The sequence below is a fragment of the Tetrahymena thermophila genome (genome assembly GCF_000189635.1).
Source record: "Tetrahymena thermophila SB210 genomic scaffold scf_8254582, whole genome shotgun sequence".
Lineage (NCBI taxonomy): Eukaryota > Ciliophora > Oligohymenophorea > Hymenostomatida > Tetrahymenidae > Tetrahymena > Tetrahymena thermophila.
Window position 1 is genome coordinate 743,785 of NW_002476353.1, and position 21,522 is coordinate 765,306.

General features: G+C 23.3%; 6 protein-coding genes across 6 annotated transcripts; 2 read left to right on the forward strand and 4 right to left on the reverse strand. All coding sequences in view use genetic code 6, as the record gives it.

The window, feature by feature from the left end:
• Window positions 1-306: 306 nt before the first annotated feature.
• TTHERM_00134970 (TCP-1 (CTT or eukaryotic type II) chaperonin family, epsilon subunit) lies at window positions 307-2,740 on the reverse strand (the record flags this gene model as incomplete). Its single annotated transcript, XM_001019677.3, has 7 exons — window positions 307-438; window positions 501-841; window positions 895-1,129; window positions 1,193-1,454; window positions 1,513-1,671; window positions 1,800-2,185; window positions 2,648-2,740. 7 exons carry the CDS (start codon window positions 2,738-2,740, stop codon window positions 307-309), a joined length of 1,608 nt encoding a protein of 535 aa, XP_001019677.2.
• A 1,940-nt stretch (window positions 2,741-4,680) lies between these two features.
• Window positions 4,681-8,915, reverse strand: TTHERM_00134960 (hypothetical protein; the record flags this gene model as incomplete). Its single annotated transcript, XM_001019676.3, has 17 exons — window positions 4,681-5,053; window positions 5,105-5,200; window positions 5,292-5,375; window positions 5,432-5,521; window positions 5,587-6,033; window positions 6,088-6,435; window positions 6,622-6,753; window positions 6,813-6,905; window positions 6,962-7,051; window positions 7,107-7,376; window positions 7,443-7,532; window positions 7,588-8,052; window positions 8,108-8,251; window positions 8,301-8,393; window positions 8,454-8,564; window positions 8,615-8,746; window positions 8,827-8,915. The coding sequence occupies 17 exons, from the start codon at window positions 8,913-8,915 to the stop codon at window positions 4,681-4,683; spliced, it is 3,147 nt and encodes a 1,048-aa protein (XP_001019676.3).
• Window positions 8,916-9,472: 557 nt separating this feature from the next.
• Window positions 9,473-12,640, forward strand: TTHERM_00134950 (hypothetical protein; the record flags this gene model as incomplete). Its single annotated transcript, XM_001019675.2, has 1 exon — window positions 9,473-12,640. Exon 1 carries the CDS (start codon window positions 9,548-9,550, stop codon window positions 12,638-12,640), a length of 3,093 nt encoding a protein of 1,030 aa, XP_001019675.2. The 5' UTR covers window positions 9,473-9,547.
• A 1,714-nt stretch (window positions 12,641-14,354) lies between these two features.
• On the reverse strand, window positions 14,355-14,807 carry TTHERM_00134940 (60S ribosomal protein L23a; the record flags this gene model as incomplete). Its single annotated transcript, XM_001019674.3, has 1 exon — window positions 14,355-14,807. One exon carries the CDS (start codon window positions 14,805-14,807, stop codon window positions 14,355-14,357), a length of 453 nt encoding a protein of 150 aa, XP_001019674.1.
• Window positions 14,808-15,903: 1,096 nt separating this feature from the next.
• TTHERM_00134930 (hypothetical protein) lies at window positions 15,904-17,478 on the reverse strand (the record flags this gene model as incomplete). The annotated part of the gene is made up of 1 exon (XM_001019673.1): window positions 15,904-17,478. One exon carries the CDS (start codon window positions 17,476-17,478, stop codon window positions 15,904-15,906), a length of 1,575 nt encoding a protein of 524 aa, XP_001019673.1.
• Window positions 17,479-18,127: 649 nt separating this feature from the next.
• TTHERM_00134920 (polycystin cation channel protein) lies at window positions 18,128-21,443 on the forward strand. The gene is made up of 7 exons (XM_001019672.2): window positions 18,128-18,629; window positions 18,685-18,933; window positions 19,005-19,140; window positions 19,209-19,832; window positions 19,891-20,593; window positions 20,764-20,948; window positions 21,011-21,443. The coding sequence occupies exons 1-7, from the start codon at window positions 18,168-18,170 to the stop codon at window positions 21,313-21,315; spliced, it is 2,664 nt and encodes an 887-aa protein (XP_001019672.2). The 5' UTR covers window positions 18,128-18,167; the 3' UTR covers window positions 21,316-21,443.
• Window positions 21,444-21,522: the final 79 nt, after the last annotated feature.

Genomic DNA, 21,522 nt, shown 5'->3' on the forward strand with positions numbered 1-21,522 from the left:
TGAAGCAAATTATGTAAAATTAATTAAAAATAAATTGAATTAGTAAAATGGGTAATAAAATTGAATATCTGAAATGATGCATGCATATACGAAGATTACAAATTTATGAAGCTTAACAGATAATTCAATTAATATTAATGAAATAATCATTTAATATATTTTAATGCAAATTAGGAAGATTGTAAATATATTTTAAGTTTGTAGACACCAACTAATTCAGTAATCTATTTAGGTTAAATTCATTACAATTATTACTATAATTTTAAAGTTGAAAAATTTTTATTTCTATCAATCATTAAATGTTTTTCATTAGTGATCAGGAGAAATAACATCATCAATCTTTAAGATCATCTTAACAACTTAAGTAGCTAATTAGAATTATTATCTCTTGGATAAGTAAGTTTCATATACCTTCTATTCTTTCATATCAGATGTACCCTAAAAATTAATTAATTAAAAAAATGTTATGACTTTAAATAGTCAAAATATGAAATTATTACTTCAAGTAAGCAGTCAACACCAATTCTAGGATTGTTTTGACTAACCTATAAGGCCTTAGCATTAGCAACAGCTTCAATAGGATTTAAACCAGAGTTATCAGCTAAAGCGTTGGGAATATCTTCCAAAGCATCAGCGAAAGCTCTAACAGCGTATTATTCAACTGATGAAATCTTATCAGCTTCTTAGTTAACAGTTAAAGCACAAGCAATTTCAGCAGAACCACCACCATAAACGACCTTAGGGCACTTGATTAAGTTTCTAACAACACAGTTAGCATCGTGAATACTTCTTTTGGCTTCAGAGACAATCATGTTAGAACCACCTCTAATCAAAATAGTAACTATAATTATAAAATTTAATTATTAAACTGTCTTTTACTAAATATATCCTTACCAGCCTTAGATTGCTTGCATTCTTCAATAACGAGCATTCTTTCATTGGAAGTACCGAATTAAATTTCTCTAACGACCTTAGCTTCACCTAACTTATCAGCAGAGAGCTCTTCGAATCTTGGTACGATTCTACCACCAGTGGCGACAGCAATCAATTCAATATCAGTACCGCTAACCCATCTAACAGCGGGTAAATCAGCTTATAATAATAAATGATTAGCTTCATCATCGAAACCCTATTTATTTATTGATTTAGTAAGAATTAATTTCTTGCAATAAAAATATGTTTAATTAATTACCCATTGGCACATAATAAGGTTGGCACCAGACTTTTTGCAGTCAGCAACCATATCCTTGAAATATTATTATTCTTAGGCGTATAATTTCTTGTAATCTTCAGCGTTAGTAATGTTAATGTTATGCTTGGTTTTGGGTTTAGGGGGTTCGAAGGGGCAGGTTAAGATGGCAATCTTAGCATCCTAAATTTCCTTGGGCATTTAAGGATGAGACATATCCTTTTCAACTAAAATACCTTGGATGAGTCTAGTATCTTCTAAGGAACTATTTGTATATGTGATATTTAGTTTAGTAAGTTTATGGTATATAAATAATTAATTACCCTCCAGTCTTTTCTTGGAGCTTAATCAAGTCAAAGTTGACATCTCTTCTTTCAAGATCAGCAACGGAAAGGACGGCATCAACGGAGATTTAAGCCATCTTTCTTTTATTTTTACTAACGACCTTAGAGCTCAAAGCAGTCATGGCAGCTTCGACTAATCTATTTTTTGAATAAATTTATTTTTCAATTTACTTGTAAGTTGATAAATACTTTAAATATGATTTATTTAAATTGTTATTATATCTTTTTTATTCCTAACAAATGACTGAATATTCTTTAATATTTACCTTTCGTGGGTATTTTCGTTGATGTCAATGTCTTCAGCAATTTATTCAAGTCTTTCGCAAGCGATTTCACAAGCCTTGTCGAAACCGTCAGCAATCTTAAGAGGGTGAAGACCCTTATCGATGAGGATGTTGGCTTGTTCCAACAATGCACCAGCTAAAACAACAACACCAGTGGTACCATCACCAATTTCATTATCTTAAGATTGACTGAGTTCAACCATCAATTTTGCAACAGGATGTTAAATGTCCATCTTTTCAACAATGGTAGCACCATCATTGGTAACACTGACATCTCCATCAGGAGAGATCATCATCTTATCCATACCCTTAGGACCCAAGGATGATCTTAAAGTGCTAGCAATAGTCTTGGCAGCTTAGATGTTAGCCTATAAAGTTAAATAAAGATTGAGTTTAAAAAATTTTAAATTTCATAAGAATAAATTAATTAGAAAAGCTTTTCAAAATAAAAATCTCATTTTTTTTGACATAAATGTTTATTTGCTATGAGAAGAGTTAAATTTTTAATGCATTTGAAACTCTAATTTGATTAAATTCTATTATCTAAAAATGTTGCTTGTGCGATTCTACTAATTCACTTTTTATTGAAATCAAGGTAAATTATTGAGCCATATTTATTAAATTCTATTTATCAGTAATCTATCATAATAGTTTATTGTTTATGAGTTAAATTTTTATGGTTGAGAAAAAGCAATTCATATTGAGTCAATAGTTTGTGTGTAAATAAATACATACATTCTACTAATTGCATTTATGAAATAATTTTCTGCAAAATGGACAGACGCTGCTAAGCTTTTCCAACTATGCAAAAGAATGTAAATAATTTTTACTTTGTATGCATCGATACCTTTAAGACGTTTCTTTTAGTCTTATTCTCTGATAATGATGAAGGGGCGTCCGTATTCGTCAAAAGCTAAAGACATATCTTAATAAATTTATTGATTTTTGTATGTGTTTTTTGTTTATGTTTTTGTTAATTTATTTAATTTTTTGTTTTTTTAATTTATTTAGATAGATTTGAAGGATAATTTATTATTATTTTATTTGTTTATTGATTATTTTTAAAATTTAGTGAATTTGTTAAAAGAACAAGCAAATTGTTTATCTAATAATATATAAAAAATTTAATTAAATTTTTGCAGATTTTATTATTTGAAAAAGATTTTCAAAAATTAAAAAAAAAAATCATATAAAAATATATATTTAATTTCTTGTTTAATATTATATATTTTTTCAATCTCAAATATATAAATTATTAAATCTTTCATATATATGATTTATTATTTTCTTTCTTTTTTACCCGCTATTTTAAACATATAAATAAACATATCTTTGCTTCAAAGAATAATCTAAAACTACTAAGCTCAAATATATCTTAATTATCAATCTACAAAGATTTATATACATCAAACATTTCTTCATTTTGATAATTCTTAAAAATATATTAATAGCTATTAAATTAAAAACAAAAACAATTAAAAGATAAATAGTTAATAATTTTGTAGTGCTTCATTCATTCATATGTTTGTTTGGAGCACTCAAAAAAGATTGACTAATTTTTAAAAAATAGAAAAACTTCTTATCATATTTATGTTTAAATCTAAATATGATTGGTAAAAAATATGCATATTAATGATGATTTTTTTGTTCATGAGATACGTCAATGTATGTTAAACAATGAGCTTTTTAATTCTGACTTATATTGCATTTACCAATCAATCAATTAAAACCATCTCAATATTTGCTCTCGCAATTAACAATCTTTGTGTTTATTCATACATTCAAATATATTATATCAAAACTAAGCAACAAGAAATAAATTTCAATCATTTAAATTTAAAATAATTTAAGATTTTCTTTTGATTTTATTCAATCAAAAATGATTATATATTTTTTAAATAAGCATAAACCATTAATTATAAGCCCTTAATTTATCTTAGTGATATTTTATATAATGTTGGCTGATTTTAATCAATGAAGTTTAGAATTTTTCATCAAATCGAAATAATTTTTAATTTTAATTTATAGTAAAAATAATAATAAAACAATTAAAAATAATTTAATTTTTTAGAAAACTTTGGCAGAATTGAATGAAAAGATGCTACATGTATAAAAAATCATTTATTTAAATTAAATTCTAGTATGCTAAATTAATTATTGTTATCATAGAGTATAAATGATGAAAAAATATATGCACAAAATTATGTTATTTTTATTTAAAATAAAGCTTTTGTTTGAAGCTCTACCTTCTCGAATTTCTTAAATTTTTTTTTTTCTCTCTTTTTGCTTGTCTTCATATTGTTGCATAGTTAAGCATTATTAACCTTCATACCTACATAAGGAGTTAAACGAATTACACATTTAAATGTTCTAATCAAAGTCATTGCAACCTTGAGAATGCAACAAATTTTAACATAAACCAGATTTGTAATTCCAAAAGCAAGTACCTACTTAGCTACAATCTAAAATATCTTGAATTTAGTAGCATTCACTAACTTTTAAATCTACACAATAGCCATTATCTTTATTATCTACATTGTAATACTTGCATTATCTATATCTTGCACAGTCAGATTCATATATCTGATCTCTACAATTTACCTATTCTTATGCTTTTTTTGCATAAATAAAACTCATAAATGCTAATAAAATGAACAAAGCGGTCTTATTGTAACACATTTGCAATTTGATTAGCTGTTTCATGAATTAAAAATAAGTGTGTTTTGATATTGATATTTTTAAAAGTAGTTTTATTTTACAGAATATGAATTTTTGATAAAACTCACTAAGTAATTTAAATAAAAAATAATAGAAAATTTCAAATTATTTTATAAATTAAAATAAATATTTAATTTTATTTTATTCAAATTAATAAGCTTCTGCCTATATCTATAATTATGTCTCCTTTGAGTTTCCTATTAATCTTTAGTTTTGAAAATTTCATAATAACACATAAGGCTTTTCTCTAGATAACTTATCTTTTAGTATTATCTATTATTTATTTGAATTCTTCAACAGACTAAGTAAAATATTCTTACATTTTTTTATTTCTAAGTTAAATGATCTAATCTTAAATACCCTACAATTCCTACTCTTCTTATTATGAAGTAGGATTTTGGATTTATTCTAATCTGGCAATTAAATCATTGTGATTTTACTGCATGAATAAACGAAATTGTTGCTATTAATGTTCATTTAATGCAGGTATTTCTTCCTAGTTAAGCCCTAAATATTAACTTTAAAATAAAATTATATTTTGATTTTTAGTATTAAAAATTATATATTACATTCGATCTAAGTTTAGAGAAACCAAAGACTATAAACTTCTTAACTAGAAATGGAATAGGCTCATGTCTCTGATATTTTCCTTCAACAATTTAATTCTATTTTAAAATTAATTATTTAATAAATGAATGAATTTCTCAATTTTAATTTCTATATTTTTCATAATATTTCAGATTTTTAAATATTTACTGTCCTCCTAAATATAGTTTAACCAATCCTTATTGATTATCGATTAGATGTCTAAGAGAGTTAATTCCTTAATTGTTTAAATGCCTTTTATTTTTCAAAGAAATATTTAAATTTAAAAAAAAAATAATTTATTTAATAACCTAAGATCTAATTATATTTCTTTGAGGTGAGTGGTTTTTTATATTAAATTTATATTGAGTTGCTGTAGTGAGTGTTAAGGTAAACTTTCTCTTTTTTTAAATTAAATAAAGTTATATTTTTCATTTTAAAAATAAACAGAAAGCTAAATACTTACCTCTCAAATAGATAGAAGTCAAATTTAGACTCACTAACTCTCATATAAAAATGATTCATTGCTTCGACAGTTAATTTTTTTAATTTAGAAGACTTTATTGAGGAGATAGTTGAAGAAAGTATAATACTAAACTGATTTCTACTGAAATTATTTTAATTCTAATTGTTTCCTCCTAAGCCTTATTGCTACTGATTTTGGCCTTCTTCTTCTTCATCATCATCATTTTATTCTCCAACTTAATCTTCTTCTTCTTCCCCACCCATTTATTATTGCTATTATTACTATTATAAGCCAAGCATTTACATTAAACCTTGTTGTTAATTATTTGCAGCTTATTTTTTGGGACCAAAACTAGATTTTAAGTTAATACAATTATATCCTAATCCTGAGACTAAAGAAATAACGTCTTCTAATTATAAAATTGAAAGACTTTAAGTGCTTTTAGGCCTATTTTTTATTAAATTTTTCTTCTTATTTATAAAGTATGTGATAAAAAATTACATATAGTTGATATGGATGAGCTTATTTTCATTTTCAAAGAATTAAGCAGTTTCACTATTTTTCAGTAAAAACTAGTTTTGATATTCATAAAGATTATAGCTCTCAACCAAAATAGATTGAGTATAGATTTCTAAAAATCCCTCAAAGAAAATAAAGACTTTTCCATTTTTATTAGGGTTTTTTTATAAAGACATACAAGCATATCTCAAAAAAGTAACCAAATCTTCAGGTTAACAATGTCTAGTTTTTTCAGCATCAAATTTTATGATAAAATCTTTGATTGGCTGATATTTGCTTATTTATCTGCAAATAGATTAAATAATATCTCTATCCCAACGTTTTTTACCTCTAATTAAAAAGTTTAATAAAATATTTATCTTAAAATACTATAAATTCTCACAATTAATACATACCCAATTTAATTAAAATCCAAAAAATAAAAATTTTCTTGATTTAATTTTTTAGTCTAAAATTTGGAAAGGGGTATGTGCTAATCAATGAGGATTTATAGTATGTTTATTTATAAATTATTACTTTATTTCCAATTCAAATTTAGAAAAGTTATGTTAAAATATAACATTATAGCCTATTCTAATATCTTTAAAATTGATATTTCCTTCAAAAATATATCTAAAGATACTTAAAGTTTTATCGTCAGCTAAATCACTTTTAATATTTTAAGAAAAATTTCATTTTAAAAATTTTTATAAAAAATCTTTATTTACTCAGTATAAAATTAGAGTCCTATGAGACTTGGGATTTTTCTTATAGCCATACAAAGAAGTTCCATTTTATTAAGCTATATCTCTTTTGTTCCTCTTTATTTTTAAATAAATTTTATTTATTTTTAAAAACATCCTTTAAACTTGATTACATAAAATCAATGCTGAGGTTTTTGAGCTGAGTTAAGGAAATTAACGATTAACAAAGTGACTCCATGCTATCATTAATGTTGTAATCTTAACTTTTCATGATTTTTAAAATAATTTAAAATAAATTATCAATTTATTAATAAATACCCAATCTTAAGTTGCAAATTATATAAGGCATTTTTATTTTCGATTGACTAAAACAAGATAGAAGTGTCAGTATTTATTTTGTGAATTAAATTTAGAGATAAAGTCGAAAGATATATTTGGCGATGCAAACAATCTGAAAAACTTCTAATACATTTTTCTTCCAAGCAATTTTTATCTCCAAATCCTACTTAGATTGAATTAAGGCCATTGAAAGTAGATAGAATATCAAAGAACTTAGAAGCTCCATCAGGAGTAATTCCATTTTAGCCTCTTTTTTTGTCAAAAATAAAATATTAGGATAAATAAATAATAAATAAATGTATTTTCTAATATTACTCAAATATTAACTTAATCTTTTTAAGGTTCATGTTTTTAATTGATTCTGTAAAATTATTGCATCCCAAAGATTCAATCTTATTCCATTGTCTATTTTATATAATAAATAATAAATAATCATTTTAGAATTGTTGAGATAGCTTACCCTATATTGATATCTAAATCAGTCAGCTTTTTTAAATTTTGCAGTGATTTTCCAAAGTTTTCAAATGTTTTAGCATTTAATGAGTTTTTAGAACCATAATTTAAGCTGAGGAATTAAAGGTTTTATTGATTTCTGAGAAAATCGAATAATCCTTAAGAGTCTGTAGATAGTTAATCATTATTGCTCATAACCTCCATTTGAAAGGTAGTTAATTTTGGCAAAAATGCCTATCCTAATTTACTAAAAAGCTTGCTACCAATATAGTTTCTGTTTCCAATAAAAATTTTGAGTCTCTATAAATTTTATGCATACTACATGACAAACTCAGAGAAAGGTTATATAATATTTGAATTCAAAGAGTTATTGTCTCCTATTCTGATATGCAAATCATAAAATGAAGGAAAAGATTTTTACAGAGCTTAGAATATTTTTGTTAAGCTTTCAGAGTTAATATACACACTCTCTCTTTTTTTATTATATTAAATTATTTAAAGCATTTTATGCTTATCAATTGATTTACCTTATGTCAATGTAGAGTTATCCATTATACACTTCAATAGAAAGCATTTTAGAGAAGTAAAAGAGAGAATATTTTAAATTTCTTTACTCATAAAACATTAATGCCAATTCTATACACTCATTTAGTTCGACTATTTTATCTTATCTAGTTTATTAAAAGTATTTAATATATAATAATTTAAATTAAAGATTACCTAACCCATAATATTTTATTATTCACTTTTTAAAGAAGATTCATCGTTTTTATTAGTAATTTTAAACTGCCAAAGCTTGGAAAGTTACCTGGCCTTTTATGTTTTTTAGAATGAATAAATTAGCAAATTTAGTTTTTTGTTGAATAGATTTACATAATGTCAACTGAAATATTCTGCAAGTGCTAAAAATATTATCTATAAGCATAGAAATCTAACTTTAAGCCTAAATCTTGCATTTCTTTCCCTTGGATATCCTATTATTCTCTTAATAATTTTATTAGATGAAAATAAAAAAGCAAAATATTAAATTTTACAAGAAAATAAATGATATTCCGAATAAGTTAGTTGGTATAGACTTAAAGTAGCTATCTATAACAGATTTCTACTATTTTTATTTGTTATTTGCTGTGTCATTATTTGAATTTTTAATTGAAAACGAAGCTTTTCTATTTTTTTATTTTTAAAAATGTAAATGAATATTTTTCAATATCAATCAGTTAAAGTATAAATTGTAGAAAGTAAGTACTCTAGATATATTTCTGAAAAAAGCTTAGGATCGAACTACAATTAAATGTTTTATTAAATTTCTAAGTTGTTTTAGCTAACTAAATTCATTTATTTATATTTCTAATACTACTTAAAAAAAGCAAAAGAAGATAGAATTATTAAAATTTAATAAATATCCTTATAGTCTGATAGATAAAGAAGATAATTAAATACTTAATATTTATTTATTTATTATTTTTTTTACTTGTTTTCTTTACTTAACATCAGATAACAATAGATAATAGATCTTTTAATACTATCAAATAAAGAAGTGTTTTAAAACACTATTTAAGAAAAATTATTGAAATTTTAACTTGAGATTAAGAGAAAATTTAGAAAACTATTTTTAAAAAATGCAAAAAATATTTTTTTTAATTTAATAAAAACTATAAAAAAAATTCTGACAGTTTGAGAATATATTTGATGGAGAAAAGAAAAATCATAATATATTTTTAGCTTGAATATCAATAAAATGATAATATTAGCCTAATTTGCCAATTACCATATAATATCAAAACTAGATAAAAAATAGCTAGTATTTTTGTGGAATTCTTGGTTATTGAATTTATTTTTTTGTGAATAATATTCTATTTAAAAGCATAATTAAATTTTTATAAACAAAATCTTTCTCATTCAAAAAACGATAATAAGAAGGTAGATTGGTTAATTGGTTGATTGATACATAAAAATAATCAGTTAAAATGGTTGATTCTGAGTTATTTAACATGGCAAAGTAAAAAATAAATAATGATTTAAAAATTCTGATAGGTAAATGCCATGTAAAAACTGAAAAAAGCTAGAGAAACCTTTTAAATAAGTGGTTTTAGGATTCTGTGAAAAACTATTTTTTAGAGCAATATGCTGCTCCACTTTTAATAAATTAGTTGAAGTTCTCAAGTATCTAGGAAGTAAAACGCTTCATCCATGATCATGTGAATGGTAAAGAAACTAAATTTATGACTCTGATAGGAACATATTTTTAATATCTGGAAAAGTATAATTAAGTACCTATCTTTAAGAAGAGAATGTAAGAATTAATAGTATCTTCTCTAGAATACGAAAATGCATCATAGTTAACTCACAATTATACTTAATAAAAATTAATACGCAAACAGTTCGTAGGCCTTATTATATATTATTACGTTGATTAGAGACAGTAGAATATAATTTAAACATCTTTTTATGAAATATGGAACTTAGCTTTTCCAGAAGATTAGATTAAAAAGAAAAAACTTACAAAATTTGATGTGGCGAGAAAAGTTAAACATGAGTAAAAAAAACATGACTTAAATACTTAATTATTTTAAAATGTCTAAACAGAATAAGATGATGCAATTAAATTTAAATTAATTTATTCAGAAGAAAATAGCGAGACGAAGGCATTCATTAACAAAAATCAGATTCCTCATTATTCTAATCAATAACAGAGCTAATAAATAAATGGGAATTTCACATCGAATTAATTTTCGCATTTGCAGTAGCATTAATATTACAATTACGATCATCCTTTTATACATACTTAAAAAGTTGAGGAATTTAATTACTTTTTACCAAGCAACTACAGTAATTAAACACAAACTTAAATTCCACTGCATATTAATTTAATTAACAATAGAAACTTAAAGTAAGAAGCTACTGAGTTAGAAAATGAAAGTACCTGCATGTCAGGAAATAATAATCAAAAGCAATACTAATAAGATTTCGTTAAATAAGAGTTTAAAAATGCTGTAAAATAAGATGAAAATGAATATAATATATAGATAAAATAAGATCAATAGAGCTTAGATTAATAGATACCATAAAAATAATTAAATTTCAATTATAACTAAAATATCAAATTGGAAATTGATAATGACAATAAATTATTTAACTAAATGAGATAAGATAATCAATTTTAACACAGCTTATAATAAAAACAAGATCAAAATAGTTTAAATTTTCATCCTAATTAAATTCAAAATTCGCAGTAAAGTAAGATAAAAATAGAGTTTGATCCAACATAAGAACTCTAAAATTAAGTTTAGCCTTTATAAAATATTTCTTCTTCAATTAAAACAGAAAAATTAGAATAAATTAAGGGATTGGAATCATAGAATATATCTGAGCAGCTATAATATTTGACAAATCACGAGTAAAAAACTTAAAATAATTAGATTATTTAAAAATAAGAAGCAAAGAAAGAAGACCTAACAATAGGTCAAAATGCATTTTAAAATCTAAGAAATTAAATATTTTTAGATTAATTTAGTTAAAAATAAGAATTTTAATTATAACAAAGCTTAGATTTTTTACAAAAAGATGAAAAAAATTTATATAACGTACAATTAAAGATAAAATAAGAATAAAATGAATTTTAAGAATTTAATTAAGATTTATTATAATAGTAAAAATTATTAAAAAAAGAAAATGAGTTTTCATAAATATAGTAAAATTTATTAAAATAATAAACATAAATAAAATAAGAAAATATCTAAAACAAAATTGGTTCAAATAATGATTATGGATTTGATATTTAATAGTCAGAAATCAAATAAAATGATTAACCGTAAATTAAAAATTAATAAATAAATAAAAACGGAAAAGAAGTAAATATTTAATAAAATATGGTAAAATTGGAATATGATATTTAAATAAATAATACCAACTAAATAAAAATATAATCAAATCACTAAAATTATTTGCCAGAATACTAACAAATTTAATAAAAATTAAACCAAAATTAAATTCAAATTAAATAAGAATTTAGTAATTTTTTAAATAATAACTCTGATTTATTTGTAAAAGATGAAAATAATCCTCTAAAGTTAACTTCCAACTAATTATAAATAAAAAGGGAAGAAAGATAGCTTTCTGGTTAACCCTAGTAATAACTTTAGTTGAATAATCTAAAGTTAGAATAAGAATACCATGTAAAAAATGAGTATAATATCTAAGTTAAAGCTTCATAGTAAATGTAGATGACTTTTCAAAGAAATTAAAATGCAATAAAAAGTGAAGAATAAGATCTCAACCAATCTAAAGAATTATTTGACTCAAAATTTAAAATTATACCTATTAACAAAGAATAAAGACCTTAAGCATTATAAAAAATCCCAGAGCTATTTACATAATTATCAAGTATGCCTATTAAAAAGAAAAGAACAGTTACATGTTAAAGGAGAAAAAAAAAATAAATATAAAAATAAAAATAAAGTAATCAAATCAACAAAAGTTAACAAAAAGAAGATATTGTGTCCAATAAAGGAGAAGATTAAATAAAAAATAGTTAAAAATAAACAATTACGTAATAAAAAATGAATATTTCAATTTAGAAAAATTAATCTTACTTATTAAATTCAAACTAAATGCTTTTAAATGAAAATAATTAGCTTATTCAAATTCAATATGAGAATAAGCAATAGCAATTTTATCCTTAGCAGTAAAATCACCAGCAATAAACTAACTATCAATCAACTGTTATAAACCAAGAGCTAATAAACCCTTCTACTTATCCTTAGTATGGTATGATTTAATTTAATGAATAAGTGTATAAGAATTAAAATTTATAAAATATTAATACTCATCATTATGAATCCTTAAATCACTTAAAAGGTGTCTAAGGAAGTAATAATTATTATGCAAGCTAAAATACTAATCATGACCCTTCATATCTTGGGTATAAATAATATCAGAATATTTAATAAGAAGATAAATTAAAATGTAATTAATAATAACAATATCACAAATAGCAATAATATATCCCATAAAAACCTATTATACTGCAATAGTAAAATTTAAAAACTTAATAAAATTGAAACCTAATTCCTAAATAATAAGCTATATAATATAAAATGATTGGTTAACAAATAGACATATAATCATATGCTAATTAAATCTAAAATAATCAAATTTTATAATGATCCATTTAAATTAATAAATGATGAATCAAGCCAGTTATTCAATAACTTTAAAATATTTTCATATTCAAAACTAATTAGCCAAATTAATTTTTTACTAAACCTACTGACAATTACTAATTTTCTTTGTTTAAATTAACATTAAAAATACTTATATATATATATATATATATCTCTCTATCTTTGTATTATTTACTAATTATTAAATTTAATTTATGCTATCTAAATTTACTTTTAAAATAGTTATTTTTTCTGTTATAAAATTAAATTTAAACATTTTTGAATTGCTTAAAAGTACTGGAAAAGTTAGTAGTAAGTAATTAAACATTGTATTTTAAATTTTATAGACTCTTATTACTTTTTAAATTTTAGATTTAATAAATGACGAATTAAACAAGTTATTCAATAAATATAAAATATTTTTAAATTCAAAACTAATTAATTAAATGATATTTAGCTAAATATAATAAATATTATTAATTATTTTGGTTTAAAATAACATAAAATATGTTTAAGTATACCTCTCTCTTGCTTTATTTTTAAAATAAGTTAAATTTAATTAAAATAGTCTAAATTTATTTTTAAAATATTTTTTATTTTTTAAATTAAACTTCAAATATATTGAACTCCTTATCATTTTGTAAAAATTTGAAGCAATCAAGATAATATTTTATATTTTAAACTTATTTTTAATTTGATTACTGAATGAATTGATTGGATCATATTATATTTTTTAATATTAATAAAATTAACATTTAATTGAAGTAAGAGAGCTTTAGTTAGTTAGGGACTTATTTTCAATAAAAAAATATTTTGAAAGACAGACAGACAGAAGGAGTTAAAATAAATTTATTAGTTTAAAAATAAGTTTTATCATTCAAAAACTGTAAGTTATTGTAATTCAATAAAATTTCGCCAAAATTGGTAATTATCAAGTAGATTTTGCTTGATTCATTTAGTAGAAAATAAAAATATGCTGTAAATGAATAAATGTATCTATCTATCAATATATTTATTTGATTTTTTTACTAACTTTGAATACACACAAAATTAATTAAGATATTAATAGGAATTTTGATAAAATATCTAAAAAAAATCAATTTTTGTGAGGTTTGATGTTTATCTGTTAGTTAGTTAGTTTGTTTGAATGAAGATGGATTGAGATTGAACAAGAAATAAATTATATATTTCGAAGAAATAATGTTTTAAATAGTAAATATGATAAGACACGTACTTTACATTTAAGTGAATATATTTATATAACATTTAATCTCTTAACTAATATCTTTTTCAAGGAGATAAATTTGCTAATCTATTGGATGCAATTACTAATTTATTTATTGAAATTCTAATTCTTGATGTTCAATATTTTAAGCTATATGTGCTATTTAAATATTTACAAAAGTAGATTTCATACTAATTGTAGAAGACTAAGAAGTAATATATTTATTTAGCTAATTTTGAACTTACTTCTTTTTGTCAATCTTTCAATTCACATAGATAAAGCAAAATACTCCATATGCATCTCCTTTACATTTAAGATATATAAACTAATATGCTGGATTCTCCGCTATATAAGTATATGTATGATAATTTTGAAAAGCTTATTTGCTCATATGAGACCGATCTTGTTGGCAAGGGTAAGAGAGTCAGAATCAGCAGCTAATCTGATGTAGGCCTTCTTGTTACCAGTGATAGTATTAAGGGTGTTGACGGATCTAACCTTAACGTTGTAGAGCTTTTCGAAAGCAGACTTAATTTAAGGCTTGGTAGATCTGTTGTGGACGTAGAAAACCATAGTGTTTTCGTCTTCCATCTTTTTCATGGCCTTTTCAGTGGTCAAGGGGGTCTTGACGACAGAGTGGTTATCTAAGTGACCAGAAACCTTAAGGTGAGCTCTGACGGTTCTGGAGTACTTGGGAGCCTTAGCTAATTATAAGGTTTTGGGTCTGAAGAATCTAACACCAGTGTAGGTCTTGTGCTTGGTGATGGAAGATCCCTTCTTGGCAACCTTGGCGGTGTTCTTGGCCTTGTTAACAGCTTGAGTCTTGTTTTCCTTGTTCATTTTTAATTTACTTTTCTATCTAAATATTTTTTTTTCTTTTAATTTTTTTTAGTCTAATTTTCTTTTCTTCTTAATTTTATCTTTAATCTTTGAATTTTTTATTTTAATTTGTTTGCTCTTGTTTTCATCTCTTCATTAAAAAAGAGTTTTTATCATTCATATAAATAAATAAACAATTAAGGAAATCAATCCCTTTCCTTTCTATTCATTTATTTATTAATTTATTATGAAGGTGTGTGTTATTATTTATATCATTCAGCAGCTATATCTGATAGCTAGTTATATTCATTTTTTAATCTTCTTTTAACAACAAGGCATTCATTTTGATTGAATGAATGAATGCTCTTCCATTTTTGTATCTTCATTTATTTTTGTTAATTTATTGTTAAAAGCAAGCATATACTATTAGTATCTTTAAGTGTATTTTCATTCAAAGTGAATGGACATTCATGATATTTCTTATCATATATTCTATTTGTAATCATTTTATATTCATAAATATTTGTTTCTATTCATTTCTTTTTCTTGTTTTATACCCTCTATAGCATTTTTCCTTTTTATCAAGCCACTTTATTTATTTATTTATGGATGCAAACGCTTTTTAATCCTTTTATTTTTAAACTTTATCTATTATTATCTTTCTTTAATATGTTAATTTTTAAATTTTATAAAATAAATTATATTTATTTTAAATACATTTAATCAATTCTATTCCAACTTTAAATTATTTCTTAATTTAATTTTTTATAGATTTTTGAAACTTAGCTGCATAAACTCAACAAAGTTTAATAAATTATTTTTATTTTATCTATTTATGAAAGTTAGTTAGGAAATTTTTTAATTGCAAAATGAAAAATCTTCACAAAACTAAATAAATAAAACATTTTATATAAAATTATAAAAATCAATAAATCTTAAAACATTAATGAAATTCTACACATTATATTAATTAGTTACATAATTATTAGTTTTAATTTGTTAATTCAATTTTTATTTTTAAAATTTAAAATTAATACATTTATTTATTTGACTTCTTTTTTTTTGTTGTTCCTATACTTTTTTAAGTATAAATGATATTTAATTAACACAATTCATTTCATATCTCCTTCGCTTTTTTCTCTTCTTTGAAAATATTGTGGGATTGGATGTTCGAACTTTTACCACTAAATTACTTTTTTCCTGTTAGTGGACGAGGAATTTATTTTTGCTTTTTGACCAAGGCTGGAGCTTCGAAGTTTCTTTAATTGAATTCCTTCCCTGTGATTTCCTTTTATATAGCAATATTGACTCCATTGATCTTGAGATTTGAGATAATAGAATCAACAGGATCTGGGTTTTTGCGATTTAATCTCAGGAATACGCTTCCTCTTCCATTCGAACTCGAAGTAAATACTAAAACTTTATAGCCTTTTTGGACACAAAATCTTTTGAAATTTTCTTAGTCAAAGTGAGTTTTCATGTTTTTAAATTCTAATTACTAAATTTTTTCCATTTCTCCTACATGGATAAAAGTTTATTTTGGTGGCTTAGAATTATTTTCACCTAGTAATTCACTTCTAATTTCACTGAAATTATCCAAAATGTTTCCTTCCTCATAATTTGCAGGTTTATCTTTATTGATGAGAACTCCTCTCTTGTATTCTGCTTAAAATGTATGAGTATCTAATACAGATTAAAGATTCTTGAAGTAACGCTAGCAAGCATTAATATCTTTATTTTCTTTATCAGTTTTTGGATTGTATTTCCTACTATCAAATTGATCAATATTTGCATTGGTAGGCAAGAAAAGTTCTGATTTGTTATTAACCGTGCTTGTGTTTTTAGAAAAGTCAGCAGTTTTTTCGTTGTCGTGATTGGCATTCTAAGGTATTTAAGGAGTTTAACATCTTCCAAATAAGTTAGAGTAGTTACGATTAGCCTTTCGAGCATCAATATCACTCTAAATTTACTACTAGAGATTTTGCTTTTAATCAGCTAATTACTTCATAGCAGATATTTGGCTTACTTAGTCTTCATTCATATTACTAATAATGTTAAATTTTTATTGTTTGTTTTAGTTATTTTCTGTTTAAACTTTCTCTTGATTTTTTTAAACTAGGCTATCTCCTTAAATTGAAGATTCTGTTTAAAATATATTATTGCTTGAATAATCTTAGAACTTTCTCTACTTAGCAAAATCTGGCTTATACTGATTTAGATCATTATTTGGTTTTGAAGAATTATCCCACCACATCGCATTGAATACCATTTATTTTTCTTTGTTATACTTTTTAGCTGAGTTCTATTGTTGTAGTTATTCTTCATTATCTTTTTTTATAACTGCTTGATTTGCGCTTTATTCTTCAGTTGCTGATTTGTTGCTTCTTTTTTTACGCTAAAGCATATCTCCATGCACACCAAATAGCTATTCTGAGGTCTAATCTTTCAATTACTATTGACCTTGCAATTTTCTAAATTGAGGAATTTCATCATAATCTGAAGAAAATATTTGTGATTTGTATGTGGGATTAATCTTTTTTTCCTCTCTCTTTTGTTATGGCTCAATTTCTAATATGTTAAATTTTTCATTTAATTATTATTACTCTACTTCTTCTAGGTCTTCGCCATCGTTAAAGATTCTGTGATGGTTGTGATTATTGTTGAAAACCTTTTTTTGAATTTTAGAAGTCATATGTATATATTTATTTCTTTTGATAAATTAATTTGCTTTATTTATTAATTTGTTAACGAATTGTTGGATTTTAATTAAATATTAGATTTTTATCAATAATTTAAATTATTTCCACTAATCCTTTCAAAAAAATCTAATATTTGAAAATTTAATATTTTTTATTAAAAATGATAATAAGATTCTCTACAATTAATTATAAATTTGTGAAAAGATTTAAATTTTTATACAAAATATTGACCAATTATAAAGATAATCTATAATTTCAGATTTTGAAATTTTAATAAATCAATTCCATATACTGAAGCTCTTTATATTTTTTATATATTTACAGATAATTTATTTTATAATTGCTATATAAAATTTGCTGATTTATTTATAAATCTATTAATCTATCTACTCTCACCTTTCTATCTAATTTATTTTACAAAATAGTATTTCATAAAAATATAAAATAATATAAAAATGAAAATATTAAATTATTTTGTTTAATCAATTTAAATTTAATTGCAAAAATTTTGAGTATACACTGAATTATTCTTATTACAATTAAAAATATATATGTATCTCTCTAAATTATAAGAACAAAACTGTTTTAATTTATAATTTTACCATTTTTATTTTCTATAATTTCTGAAAAAGTAAATTATTAACTTTTAATAAGTAAAGCAAAAATATTTTCCTAAAATAATATGAATTAAAAAAAAGATTCAGTTTTTGATAAATATATTATTAGGATTTATAATATTGCAATTTGGTTATAATTTTTGATCAATTTAATTTTTGCATTTTAGAAAAACGACTACCAAATTTAAAAGAAAAATTAATAAATATTTTTAGAGTAGGGATTATTATAGTTTGTATTTTAAGTATCTGTAAAGTCTTAAATCATGGCAAGCAAAATTAAGGTGAACGATGAAGAAAAGAATATAAAAAGATTAGTTGATTAAAAGAATTCGTTGCTTCTCAAACTTGATGATATTAAAAAAAAGATTGATGACAAATCTTAAAGGACTAAAAGACTGTAGGAAAAGAAAGATAACTTATTAAGAGAAAATGAAGATATATAGAAATTCTATGATCGAATAGTCTTGAGAAAAGAAAAAAACCTTTTAAATTAACTACCTTTGGCTAACTTAGCTAACGAAAAAGCTGTAGATTTTAAACAGTTTATTAATAGTAATTGTCATTTAAATTTATATAAAATAGGAGGATGAAGATGAGAAAGAATTTTAGCTAAAACTTGAAGATAAAATAGAATTCAATTTAGAATAGTATTTAACAGAGCTTGAGAACTCAATAAAGAGGGATATTAAAGAATAAACCCGCTTAATGTCAGGTGAAAGTTAATAAAATAATGAACTTTCTGAATATTAAAAGTCTAATACTAACGCTGTTTGTATAAAAAATATTATTTCAATGAGTAGGAAAAGTCCTTCAAATGATGATAAATTGGGTGTAATTTATTTATTTATTTAATTAATTCATTATTCTAAATAAACAAAATAATTTTTTAAAAATAAAATTAGATTTATTATAACACGTTCAAAATTTTAAAGAAGACAAAAGTGAAAGAGCTTAAAGAAACAGCATTGAAATTTTGGGGTACTCAAAACTATCAAAAATAAGAAGTCTAAGATTAGTATGAATTAGTTGATTTGGAATGTAAAAATAAAATAAATGTTAGTTTTCATATCAAAAGAATCAAATTAAAAAATTTATTTATTTATTAGTGAACCCAATAACGTAAGAGGATTAAGAAATTGATGCAATTCTTTAGAAGCTAACTGAACAGAAATTATCTACTTTGATACTCAGGAAAAAAAAACTTGAAGAAAAAAAAGTTATTGAGAACGACTCAAAATTAAATGAAAATAAAGAAGGAGGAGACAATGCAGATGGGAGCAAAAAGAAAAACTAGAATAAAGAAAAAGATTAACAAGAGCAATTAAAAAATAAAAAAAATGATATTATCAAAGCATTTGATAAATTTTTTTATAACCTTCCACTACTCAGATCATATTTTGCTTTTAAAGATTAAGATATTGTTGAAAAAACTAATTAAGATTAAACAAAAATAGGTTTATAAGTTGATGATTATTCTTGTGTTGCTCTCATATTAGTTGTGGTGCTCTATTCACTCACTCTTTCTTCTATGTTAGCTTATGAAAATTTAAGAGTAAGCTTTGTCAATACTACAAAGCTAGTATATTACATGGATATTGATAACTACTTTGACACTGCTTTTGTTAATGTGAATTCTTTTGAATCATTAACAAATTTTTTAGTTTAATCTCATTTCAGTATTTAGCTCTTCTAAACAAATTCATAACTTAGATAGAATTTTTCTGTATTAGGTAAGCTTCTAAATTTTATCTAAGTATTTATCACAAAAAACAATTAAATATTTCTTAGGTGCTATAAGAATGAGACAAGTGAGAACTAGGAAAAGTAAATGTAGGGTAGATGTTCAGGACATCTAATGTTATTATACAGCTTACAACGAGTAGACAAAGGAAAAAAACCCAATAAATCATGGTAAATATGCATATGAGATATACTAAAATGTTTATCAATCAGGTACTTTAAGAAACATAGAAGGTTAGTTTGGTACTTATGATAGCAGTGGTTATATTTATGATATCCCTCAAACTTTTGAATACAATGATTATACAGTAAGTATGCTTTAACTATTTAAGAACAATGTCCTTAATGATCCAAGTATAAGAGCTATTTTTATACAATTTACCCTTATGAACGAAGAAGATGGTACTATGATATTCTTAGAACTTATGTGTGAAAATACAGCTTTTGGATTTTTCTCTTCATACACTTCAAAAATTTACAAATCTATTGATGGTGCTCATACCTGCTCATTTGATCCTAAATTATATATTAACGTTTTATTTACACTATTTTACACTTACTAGATCATTCAATATGGTTTTAGCTATGCTTTCTCTCTCATAGGAATCCTTAATTTAGTTATTTAAGTATTTATTTATTTATCTGTTTCTTAATAATGCTATCTTGATTCGTATAGCTTAGGATACACTCCTACCTAAAACCAGTTTATCGATGTTGGGTCCAAAACATCAAATTATTAATTGATGGTTATGTAAATTATTTCTTTCACTCAAAGCTTAAGATATTTTTTCATTTTATTTATTTATTTGGCTCTAAAAATATTTTACAATTATCTTTCAAAATATTTTGACAAATCTTTAATTTAATTTAATTAGTTATTTTGTTCAAAATTAATTTAAATTTATTAAATTGGTGATAAAGGTATTAAAGTATATCTTGTGGGAGTTGCTTGCTTAGGTTAATATTTTTCTTAGAGTTTTTCAATTCTTTTAGAAAGATAATGTAGTCTATAAACCATGGAATATTTTCTTTGTACATCTCTATTGCATTCATTTTTGGGCTTTTATGCAGCTTTGCTTTAATTTATTTAAATATGTGGGGATAATGTATAAATTTATATTTTTTCGAACATAAATAACTTTAAATAAAATTTTTTTATCTTAATTAGGGATTTCTGCTGCAAACACTTTTATCAAAGCTCTATTTAGCTTGGTATTGATGATGATTGGATGCTATGATTTCTCACAAATAACTTATGATGGAACCGCCTTGATTTTTTTCGTATTTGTCTTTTTCATTTTTTCTTTCTTCCTAATGAGTATAATCACTGTTCACCATATAGATGAGTACCGTTAGATTGTGTTACTTTATGGAGACGAGAGCTAAAATAGATATACATTAAAAGATAATCTTAGATGGCTAATAGTACTTTTACCAGATAAATATTAAAAATTAATTTTTGAATAAGAATGATTAAATTCAAAATATTTTCTTATTAAAACTCAATAAATAAAATAAAAGATATTTTTTTAGCTCAAAATTATTTTTGTTGTTTATTTATTTATTTAAAGAATGTTTTATATTTTTAGAGAATATTTGTTAACAAAAAACATAATTAATATGCATTAATCTATAAATAAATATTAACTTTTTTAATAGCTGTTATCTATTTATATAATT